This window comes from Bos mutus, chromosome 17 (assembly GCF_027580195.1).
Source record: "Bos mutus isolate GX-2022 chromosome 17, NWIPB_WYAK_1.1, whole genome shotgun sequence".
Taxonomy (NCBI): Eukaryota; Metazoa; Chordata; class Mammalia; order Artiodactyla; family Bovidae; genus Bos; species Bos mutus.
In genome coordinates, this window is record NC_091633.1 from 25,868,031 (window position 1) to 25,880,162 (window position 12,132).

Sequence of the window (12,132 nt, forward strand, 5' to 3'; positions counted from 1 at the left end):
TTGAATGTTGAATTTTAAGCCGGATTTTTTCACTCTCTTTCACCTTCACCTAAAGACTCTTCAGTTCCTCTTCACTTTATACCATTAAAGTGGTGTCATCTACATATCTGAGGTTGTTTGTATTTCTCCCGAAAATCTAAATTCCAGCTTGGGAGTCATCCAGCGCAGTATTTCTCCTGATGTAAACTGCATAGAAGTTAAATAAGCAGGGTGAACAATATACAGCCTTGATGTACTCTTTCCCAATTTGGAACCAGTCTGTTTTTCCATGTCCAGTTCTAACTCTTGCTTCTTGACCTGCATACAGGTTTCTCAGGAGGTAGGTAAGGTAGTCTGGTATTCCCATATCTTTAAGACTATTCCACAGTTTGTTTTGATCCACACAGTCAGAGGTTTTTGTGTAGTCAATGAAGCAGAAGTAGATTTTTTTTTTTTTTTAATTCCCTTGCTTTTTCTTTAAGCCAGAGGATCTCTGGATCCAGTTTGATCTCTGGTTCCTCTACCTTTTCTAAATCCAGCTTGTACATCTGGAAGTTCTCAGTTCGTGTACTGTTGAAGCCTAGCTTGAAGAATTTTGAGCATAATCTTGCTAACATGTGAAATGAGTGCAGTTGTATGGTAATTTGAATATTCTTTGTTATTGCCTTTCTTTGGGATTGGAATGAAAACTGACCTTTTCCAGTCCCGTGGTCACTGCTGAGTTTTTCAAATTTGCTGGCATATTGAGTGGAGCACTTGCACAGCATCATCTTGTAGGACTGAACTAGCTCTGGGATTCCATCACCTCCATGAGCTTTGTTCACAGTAATGCTTCCTAAGGCCCAGTTTACTTCACACTCCAAGATGTCTGGCTCTAGGTGAGTGACTACACCATCATGGTTATCTGGGTCATTAAGAGCTTTTTGTACAGCTCTTTTGTGTATTCTTGTCACCTCTTCTTAATTTCTGCTTCTGCTTCATGGATATTTAAAGACTGATTATTTCTGCCAAACCTTTTCAGCAGCATTTGTTATCATTATAGAAAACGAGGGTCTTGAAAGTCGTTTGACAGTATCTGGGCTCCATGTGATTTATGTGGCCCATGGGATGAGCATTAAGGACTTAATTTCTAGCTAAATTGAAGGGCGCTTCCAAGTCTTTTTTGGCCGAATTCTGAAAGAACCCCTCTAAGTGTTAAACGTTTCTTAAAATGTGATCATTATGCCAGTAAGTTTTCAGAGCAAGTTAGGGATGTTTTTATCTCTTTTGAAGTAACTGAGTTTCAGATTAAAATGCCAATAGCATTTTAAAATATTTTGTAAATGAACGTTAATGTTCTTTCCTATCCTCTTAAAATTCTTAATGCTTATATTTTTCATTGGTATTTTGTTCTACTTTGTAAAGTTTTGTAAGTTTTAATTTGTTTTCTTCCTTAGAAAAAGGAAAGTTGCAGGGAAGGAGGATTTAAATTGATTGCCTGTGCTGGTACATAACAGACCATTGCATGCGGTAGATTTCACATCGTCAATTGTGCTGTTATTTGGGGGCTGCAGAAATTAGTGATCAAGACAATATGTCTTCAAATCAGTTTAGGTTGATCCCAGCTTAGCCTTCATCTGTGAAACAGGATGCACCTCACCAAGGCTGCTGAAAGAAATGCCAGAATGTTCAGTGTACTTCATAAAATACCCAGTATGCTCTCAATATATAGTAGGCACTTCATCTAAAAAAAGTTTAGAGTTGCATATAAAGTAAAATGATATCTAAGAATTACCCCTTACTTTTAAGAAATGGAGTTTGGATTTTAACATTTGCTGTTATCTTATTTGTTTGTTATAAATATTTGTTTTTGAATTGAAGTGTTGATAATTAGCTTTTTATAAAGATGTGTCATGGATTAGCTGATTTAGGATGTTTGGTTCAGAACAAATCAAAAAGTCACTTCAACATACTTGTGACTTTCTTTCCGTCACCACATTTGCGGAATCATTTCTTGAGATGTCCCAGGACTAAAATCTACTTTGTCTTTTGGTTCCTGAGACGGTGGCTTTGTAATATGCAGATCTCTTGTTGCTGGGCAGCAGTGGCTTTACATGTGGAAATAGTGATATTTCTAAAAATGTCCTCTGTTTACTGAAGTAAAATCATCTTCCTACCCCTGGTATATTTGCTTACTGCTACCATGAAGCAGCACAGGTTAGGTTTAGCAATGAGTGGAAGTTCCCAATTTGGAATCTTCTGGACCATCAGTCTAGACAGTATACTGTAAACTACCTACCTAAGTCAAACATTACCAGGCAGGTCCATACTGCATGTGAGGTCCTCTGCTTTCCAGTTGTTAGAATAAAGTATATTTGTGCTCTTAAGGAACTAATTTTGTAGCTAGAAAAAGAGCAGAGGAAAGTTGAGGTATTGAAAATCATAATTTTTATCAAATGCTTATTATATGATAGCACTAAGTGCTTAATATGTTCTAATGCATTTATTCCCAAGTGCACATGTGTATACAGTGTGATTGTATCAGACAATGAATTTGAAATGAACCTTTAAGAGATGGTTGGAAAGGGTATTCAAGCTCAGTACGACCTGCCAGTTTAAAGGCTGTCCTCAGGGGAGCCAAGAAGCTTGTTAGAGGCAGTGAATCTAATGTGACACAGAGCTGAAAGCTCACTAGGGGAGAGGAGTAGTCTTGACATAGGAAAGAAGCCACGTGAATGGGGTTGGGAAGGGAGAGGGTGACAGAGAATGTTCTCGTATTGCTAAGGATAAGCTGAGGAGTGATTGAGTGTGAGAGACAAACGGACACAGAGATCCCCTGATACCAGTCATTTTGAAAAGCAGTCAACCAGTCATTTTGAAAAGCAGATTAGATTTCGAGACTACTCAAATTAGCTTACTTGTCAAAGATTTTACTTTCCACGGGCTTCCCAGGTGGTGCTTGCTAGTGGTAGAGAATCTGCCTGCTGCTGCAAGAGACATGGGTTTGATCCCTGGGTGGGGAAGGTCCGCTGGAGTAGGAAATGGCGCCCTGTTCCAGCATTCTCGCCTGGAGAATCCCATGGACAGAGGAGCCTGTCCGGCGACAGTCCATGGGGCCTCAGAGTCAGACACGACTGAGTACACTTACTTTCCACGTAGGAGGAAGTGTCCACTGAAAAGGGTCTCAGACTGTGAACTTTAAAGACATGCTGGGTTTAACATTTTAGTGTGCTGGGTATGTTATATGCTCGGTTTAATAATTAAAAAACTACATAAACTTGCCATTTTATTTTCTACTCAAAGTTTATTCCTGGTCCTAACTCCAGGTCCTTACAAGTTGTGGAATCTTCCTTCACAACTTCGATAAATAATATACCCAAGAGGGAGATGCATTTCTTTTTTAATGGAGTGTATGAATGTATGAATGATTCAATGCCCTGAAAGTATGACTGACTAAATGTAGTTACGTTCATCACCATCTTAAAGCCCAAGACTAACGGTAATTGTGGTGAAGAAACGTGTCAACGCCAGATTTTTTGCTCAGTCTGGAGGAAGACTTCAGAATCCACTTCCTGGAACAGTTATTGATGTAGAGGTTACAAGACCAGAATGGTAAGTTCTGTATTAGGTGAAGATTGGTTTTTGCTTTGTCTTTTAGCATAACCTCTATGTTTTATTACCTTTTACCATATTTACTTTTTAGTTCTTATACTTTATTTCTTATAAATACTAATGCTTTTCATTAGTTTGCCCTAATAATGCCTATGATGTATGAACTTAGTGTCTGACATGGTGAGCACAGGTTTCTGTGCAGTTTCTCTCTGGGGGAATAGGGTTATCATTTATGGCCTTCGTTATACATACAGAGTTGAAGAACTGCTGCTGTAGATTGCTGTGGCATTTTTTTTTTTTTAAACATATGTAACCTCATCCATAGATTCTTATTTTCCAATCAAAATGTTTAGATCCATAATGTACTTGGTTATCCACAGGTTAGAAAATTCCATCTAAAGACACAGTTGCAGATGAGAAAAGTGACTTCTGAGTAAACACTAGGGTGGCACAGGTGGCACAATGGTAAAAATCCACCTGCCAATGCAGGATATGCAAGAGAGATGGGTTTGCTCTCTGGGTCAGGGAGATCCCTGGGAGTGGAAAATGGCAACCCACTCAGTATTCTTGCCTGGAAAACAGCATGGTCAGAGGAGCCTGGCAGGCCACAGTCCATGGGTTACAGTCAGACATGACTGAGCGACTCAGCACGCATGAGTGAACACTGTGTACCTGTGAGCTGCACTCTGCCGTGAGAAAGCTGGCCAGAACACTCAGGGGCACACGGTCGTGCGCTCAGCACACGACAGTTCAACTGCAAAGTCATGAAACTGGGTTCCTCAAGTTCCATTTTGTGGGGGATGGTGTACAGTGCACTAAGTCACGTTCCTTATGGCAAGTCATTGGTCAGTCCACGGTAACACCCTCCTCATGAGAGTGAATAGGAGAGTTTCTGTTTTTATACATAAATTTGTGGGGCCTTTTAAAAAGGGCAGCTTTAATCAAGGTAAAGTGTCAGCCTAAGGGGCAAAGTTTAAATGTGTAGCACTTCTCCTGTATGAAACGCAGGTAAATGAGGCATTGCTCCTGCTGCTAAGTCGCGTCAGTTGTGTCCGACTCTGTGCGACCCCACAGATGGCAGCCCACCAGGCTCCGCCGTCCCTGGGATTCTCCAGGCAAGAACATGGAGTGGGTCGCCATTTCCTTCTCCAATGCATGAAAGGGAAAAGTGAAAGTGAAGACGCTCTGTCGTGTCTGACTCTTTGCGACCCCGTGGACTGCAGCCTGCCAGGCTCCTCTGTCCATGGAATTTTCCAGGCAAGAGTACTGGAGTGGGGTGCCATTGCCTTCTCCGAATTATACTTAAATTTATGTAGACAAATGATAATACAGATTTTAGATCCACTTAGTCCTTTTAGCTGACAGCATATCGAAATATTTATTTAAAGATTCACTTTCTTAGATTGTGTCTTTTTCTCAGGCAGGTAATAGTTGTCAGAAGGGTTCTAACCTATTGGGGAAAATCTCTGAGGGAGGACAAAATGGCTAAGATAATTGACAGTTTCATTTCCTGTAGACTCTCTTTAACCATTCAGAATGACCTCATGATACTTTCTAACATTACTGCTACTCTGACAACCAAAGCTTAGGTATAACATTGACCTGAAGACAACTTTTTAAAACAATTTGAGTAAAATGGAAGTTGGATTTTAAAGTATCAAAAAAAGTGATTACTTTTTACTCAATGTTCTTTAAAACTTAATAACTGCTAGTCTACTCAAATACTTGGAGAAGTCTACTTTGAATGATAAGGTGCTTAAGTTGGGAGGGAACTAAGGTTTTGATTCTAGCTCGGTTACGATTTCGCTGTTCTTTTGGGCACATCATTTAATGTTTCTGAAAGCCTCATTTTTCCAGATTACAATAATCTGTTGTAGATCAATTCTGATTTTATAATTTGTCTCATTTTAAGGGACATAATAAATTTAATATCTTTATCAGGCTGGATTACAGCATCTCTGAATGGATACTTAATTGGTACCGTCCCCCCCCCAAAAAAAAAAAACAAAACCTGACATCTATTCCTTTATGTTTGCACTACTTGGTTCTTGATCCTAGAGCCTGTTCCCGCTCAGCTGTCTCCCTCAGATGTGGAGTGGAAACGGGCCAGTTGTACAGCGTGCACTGTCAAAATTAGCAGCCAGGTCAAACATTTGTTAATGCCCTTAGGCATCAATGATAGGTATTTAAAATACAAAAAAGTGGTATCTTAAACCTCTTTCACACATAAGCATTCCAAAACAGTTCATGAATAGCAAGCTCTGAATTCAAGGAAGCACACGCTTTGAAAAGATTACGTTACATTAGTATACAGGATCCTTCCACTGTAAGAAACTTGAATCATCTTAACTTTAGCTTTGAAAAAGATAAGCCTCATACCCATGTGGTTTTTTTCTTATGTAATTCCAGGTATGATTTTTTTATCGTGAGCCAGGCAGTGAGAAGTGGTAGTGTTTCTCCCACACATTATAATGTCATCTATGACAGCAGTGGCCTGAAGCCAGACCACATACAGAGGTTAACTTACAAGCTATGTCATGTCTATTATAACTGGCCAGTAAGTATTTTTTATTAATTGATATTTAGCCACATCAGTGAGATTCACTTTTCAAAATGGAATTGCTGTGTTTTCAAAGGCTTTTACTGTTAATACTGAGATTTATAAGTTAGAGAAGTTACTTTTAAAGTAATAGAACCTTTTTGTTTTCTTCCACTAAAGGGTGTCATTCGTGTTCCTGCTCCTTGCCAGTATGCCCACAAACTGGCTTTCCTTGTTGGCCAGAGTATTCATAGAGAACCAAATCTGTCACTGTCAAATCGTCTTTACTACCTCTAACCTACAGAAGACGACAAGATGTGGCTGCGTTTTTCTTTTTGAAATTATATCTTCAGGATTTTTTTTAAGCTCTTATTTTTTAAACTGTTATCTTTCTAGATGAAACTTGGGAAGGAAACTAGGAAATCTAGAGTCATTTCTAACTTTGCTATTAATTGACTTATTTTATAGGTAAAAATTAGGATTTACTCTTTTATCTTGTTCTCATAAATGTGAGGATTTTTTGTTTTGAAAAAGTGTGGAGAAGATGCTTTGTACTATAAGCAGAATCTCTTAAACTATTTGAAAAGCAGGGATTTACTTGAAAATGTTCTCAGGAGTGAGCAAGTCCTATTTGTAAAGCTACAATGGCCTTGTTTTTGAAATACTTAGTTTGAATTTAAAGGAGAGAAAAGGAATAAAGTGGAAGGCTCACTACAATCATAAGGTAGGATTTTACTTGAGTATCTGATGATCTCATTTTACAGGAAAAGCTGCCATTAAATAACCTATACAAGGTATAGGAAAAGTGTGAGAGTATGGAGAAGTATGCTTATATTTTATTTCATTTTGGGGGCTAGGTATTATGGGGGTTAAAAAAGATAGTTGAAAATTTTAAATTTCTGTCCAAAGAAACATTTTAATACTGTTTAATAAAAGAGACCAGTAGTCTATATTAACATTACTATTTTTTTTTTTTTTGCAACTGGGACATAATTCCATTTGTTGTAAAATAAAATTACAATGATTGTCATCTTATTTGAATAACAGTGGAGTTTTTATTTTTCTGAAAGCATATGCATTTTCTTTCCATATATTATATTTTTTAAACTGCTGAAGAGTACACTCAAAGGGTATGATTCCATTTATTAAAGCTCAGTTAGTTTCACTTAATGAATCTGAAACTGAAAACTCAGTTTCAGAGTAAAACTCTGTCAGGAAATGCTGCAACCTTAAACTTAACAGTGTAAGACCAGAAATCCATAACTTGAAAGAAAATGTAGACTAAGAGAAGTCTGTGTATTGTGAAGTTGATGATTGTAATTATTCACATCTATATATGTATAGGAATTTTGCAAAGAGCAGGCTTGCAGTTGATGAGTAATTATATGCCATGAGAACACCTTTAAACATTGGTTACAAGTGTAATGAGTGTAAACACAGGCCATAGGAACCATGATTTAAACTAATGCCATTCAGTAAAGTTGCTTGTCTTAGCATTTTTGTACTTGTTATCAAATAATTACATTTTGGATTTAGCCTTACATATTGTGAATGAAAACCATTTTATTTTCCTTTTAGTTCTTTGAGCTAATAACTGTTAACATTGTTCTTGGCTATTAGCAAAGGTTCCTTAACCTATTTGGTTTCTAAACATTAGAAGAAACACAGGAGATTGCGAAGTTTCAGAAGAATGCTAAAGACAATAAAATCAATGAAAGTTGCTAAACGTTGTCACAGTATTAAGGAATATAAGGAAGTCTAGTTATACAAGTGTAGAAGACTTAATTTGAGGCATTTTTTTACGTATGGATTTTTATGACTAATCAGTAACTTAAGTCATTAAAGTCTCATACTTGGCAGGTTTTAAACTGTCCTTTAAAGTTAAAAAGCTTTTTAATATCTTTAAAAACCATGAAAAATCAGTAAATGTGTTATTTCCAGAAAAGTTGCAGTATTCAGAAGACCTTCACTTTCTCATAAAGACTGTTTTTTTGCAAGAGACCAAAAAAGTCTCAGTTTAAGCCAAAAAGAGTATTGATTGGCTTTCCTAGTCATCCTACACAGTGGTTCCCAAATGGAATGTTAAACATGACCTCATGGCCTTTGTAAAAGCACAAGCTACTGGGCTCCAGACCAGACCTAGGAGTCAGGACTTGTAGCGGGGAGACTGGGTGACTTTTAGATGCATCTCAGATTGTTTGGGGATTTTGGCAAATACCAGGCGAGAAGGTATGTATAGAACCTAGTTGGTGAAATGATATTAGGGATCTGTCTCTTGCTCTGCTTTTTCTGGTTCTAATCAGATGGGGTTACAAAGATGGTCACAAAGTCTAGATCTGTGTCTCAGCCTCACTGCAACGAGAGGAACATCTCTTCCACAATAGTTGTAGCAAAACTCTGGCTGTTACACATCCTTGAGTCCCTTGAACACACTACCCTGATAGACTTGGAGTTGTTACATAAGATGAGGTTCATACAGAAGTGGGTAGAGGAATGGTTCCTAAGGAAAATGTGGGTGCTACAGCCAGGAGACGGAATGGACAAGTGAACACAGTGGATGCTGCTGGGTGTCTGCTCTGCTTTTTCAGCTGCAGGTTGGCTTGTGATGGAAGTAGCAGTTGCTCTGGTCCCTTGAGGGACAAGTACAGCCAAGCACCTCTAAGGGAATTGACTGCAGCACTTCCAAAGGATGAAACCCAAAACTTTGAAACCCAGGTTTTTTCCTTAAAAGAGAAACGTGCACACCTGAGTTCTACTAAAAGCTTTAGCATTAAAGACACTTTAGGCACTTAAAAGTGTCTTGTCTGATCCATTAAACATGGTAGTTCCTTTGGTTACCTAGCATTTTGGGGGGTGCTTCAGAAGTGCATTATCACAGGTAATCTGCCCAGTTTTTTCTGCCACGGGTTTTTTCCCTCACAACTCCAAAAATTTGCCCCTGATTGAAGTTCTGTTTCACATGGTATTGCCTAGAGCTCATAGAAATCTTGTCTGTATTCTGAAATTTCTGTTGGTAAATGCTGTCTCTGTTCTCTATGGGTCAGTCTGTTTTCAACATCAGTTTCAGAAATTTGTATGTTTTTAAGGTTTAATTAATTTATGACTGTGATACTGTCATTCAGATACAATATTTCAAGGGCTGGATTTAGTCCTGTTTGCATTCATCATTCCAACCCAGTTAAACCATTTAAAAGGTCAGGTGAGAAATAGAGAAATTGCAAATTCTTCGAGTTATCAAGTCAGTGGTAAGTCCACGTGCTCTGTAAGATGGCTCTTGGCTGCATTGCTTCTGCTGTGGTTTACATTTCCCTGCCCAGCACCCTGTCCTGCCATCAGAAGTCCAGTGGGAACTCCAGACCTCCGCCTGTGAGACCTCCCATCCTTCCCCCAACTCCACAGTCAGGGCCTCCCCAGGTACCTGACTGAGAACCATTAGGATGAATGGCGTGCACCTCATCCCTGAGGTTTTACCAGTCTTAAAGGAGCTCCTTGCTGCTGCTGCTAAGTCACTTCAGTCACGTCCGACTCTGAGCGACCCCACAGACGGCAGCCCACCAGGCTCCCCCGTCGCTGGGATTCTCCAGGCAACAACACTGGAGTGGGTTGCCATTTCCTTCTCCAAAGCGTGAAAGTGAAAAGTGAAAGGGAAGTCGCTCAGTCATATCTGACTCTTCGCAACCCCATGGACTGCAGCCCACCAGGCTCCTCCGTCCATGGGATTTTTCCAGGCAGGAGTACTGGAGTGGGTTGCCATTGCCTTCTCCGAAAGGAGCTCCTTAAGTTGGATTTTCTGACACTCTCCCAGGCACACTCAGAGCTTTTCGTTGTGTCTTCTGGGACTGATGGTCACGTGTCAGCAGTCCCTCACTTGAGAAATTTCTCTGCTTTCACACACCTAGCCCTTCCCCAGGACAGACACTACTGCCTTTGAGTAACAGTGTCTCATACCTCTTGAGTCTAGAGGTGGGGTTGGTGTTTCTTAGCCCTCAGTCTTAGATTTCAGATCCCTCCCCATTGCAAACACACTCAACTTTGAATGTCTTTTCATCAGGTATATCCACTCCTTCCTCCCTCTTGTCCTGTAATATCCCCTGGGCTCAGACAACTCAGTTTTAGTCCCTGGCTTGCCCACATTTTCCAATGGTACTTTCTTCTGAATCCTGGTTAAAAGACCAGTTAAATCTAACCATTTGTCTACTTGCCCATTCTCATACAGATTTTTGTCTACTTGCCCGTTCTCATACAGATGAACATGGCTGGGGACAGACGCCATTATTTTAATGCCGCTCCATATCCTGCGAGTCTAGCTCATTTTGTTTCTGGATCTCAGATGTCTTTCATACTTTTTCCCTTTCGTGTCAACCTCCAGCACCACGTGAACCCTCACCCTAAAGATAACCCTGGTTTTTAGTGCACTGAAAACTCGAGTGGTCATGAGAGCTTCACACACCCTCACATCACCCCAACAGCCTATAGCCAGCCGCATCTCAGTACTGGGGAGCTCTCTGCTTCAGCTGAAGCTAAAGCCACCCACTTGTGCATAATATGCCTATTCAAGTACACTGCTCTCGAGTCACATCTTGTTCTGCATCACTTTTCTTTTCCTTATTCATGCCTAGAAGCCTGAAAAACTGGTATTTTTTCATCCTCCTCCCCCAAAGAAGCCCTCGTGGGCCCTCTGTCCCCAGTAGCTCTTTACTGTCTTCCCGTTTAAAGCAAAAGTCCGCTGTTGCCTTCATGCCTTTCCTCCCCATCCTCTCTCAACCTGGTACTCTTGTCAAGATCCTCCATGATTTCCATGTTGCTCATTGGTTAATTCCTGGCCCTCATCAGCAAACCTGCTGGCATATCTGACACTGATGTCCCTTCTCCTTGAAACACTGTCTGCCTGGCTTCTGGGATCCCATACTCTGTTGGTTCCTTCTCAGTCTCTTGCTGGTTCTTCCTGGTCTCCCTGACTTTAAAATGCTGCAGTGCCTCCAGGCTTAAAAGTAGGATCTCCGAGAATTAAGAAAAGAGTTTTTTTCTACTCTTCCTTCACGTGGTAATCCCATTCAGTTTGCTAACTCATTTGTGTGAAAATGCTTCTGATTTACATCTCCAGCCCTGGTCTTCTACGATCAACTGTCTCCAAGTGAGTGATAGAGTGGTTCTCAGATTCTTTGGTCTTGGAACTGTCTTGCCCTCTTAAATCGCCAAGGACCCGTAGGGTTTTTATGTGGATTATATTTATTGATAATAGTGCATTAGAAACTATATTTTGAAAACAGTGTGGAAACCCACATTCCATTAACTGTTAGAATGATGTCATCATGTCATGAAGTTATGTGAAATACTTTATGAGAGAATAAGAATGAAAAAGGCAAATCACCTCTTGGTGTTACCAAAATTAGGTTCTATTGACCCCAGCTCTGGTGCTAGTCCAGCTGAGACACTGCCGTGTCAGGAAAGTTCTTTTGCATTAGGGTTCACACAGCCAGAAATGAAATTGACACTGAGATCAGTGCAGCACAAGCTTTATTTAATGGCCAAAGAATTGAGAAGGGGGCACTTAAGTTCACAGATAAATTTTCACCCACCTGGCAAGAGAGATTTGATGTTAAAGAATAAAGACAACACAGAGAGGAGCGAGGCTGATGGTAGGGAGGCATTTGCATTGTTCTTCTGGGGAAAGGGATGGGGTTTCCCCCAAATAGGTTGCCACGTTTTTCTGTCCTTTTTTGGTCTGCAACTTCCAGTCATGGCTGCTGTCATTAAGTAGCTGATGTAGTAAAATCATTGTAGATGAGACTCTAGGGGTCAGTTGAAGGTCAGATTCATTAACATCTTGGTTCCAGCTGGTTCTGTTTTTTTGTTTTTCTCTTTATATCACTTCTTTTCTTTGTCTCTGTATCCTGTGACTTAAAGAGAGATGTTAGTTCCTGTTCAAGGGAGGGGTTGATGGGTTTTGAGCAAGGATCTGTTGTCAGCTGTGGTAACAGTGGTAGTAAAATAGTTTTGACCAAAGAACCCTGATAGAGTCT

The 12,132-nt window shown here is 40.0% G+C and overlaps 1 protein-coding gene across 1 annotated transcript in view; it reads left to right on the forward strand.

Moving 5' to 3' along the window:
* The window catches only part of PIWIL1 (piwi like RNA-mediated gene silencing 1), a 33,101-nt gene extending 26,695 nt beyond the window's left edge, over positions 1–6,406 (forward strand). The window contains exons 18-20 of the mRNA XM_005889573.3: positions 3,445–3,570; positions 5,980–6,127; positions 6,290–6,406. Of these exons, the coding sequence (XP_005889635.1) occupies positions 3,445–3,570; positions 5,980–6,127; positions 6,290–6,406 (391 nt within the window). The remainder of the gene's footprint in view (positions 1–3,444; positions 3,571–5,979; positions 6,128–6,289) is intronic.
* Positions 6,407–12,132: the final 5,726 nt, after the last annotated feature.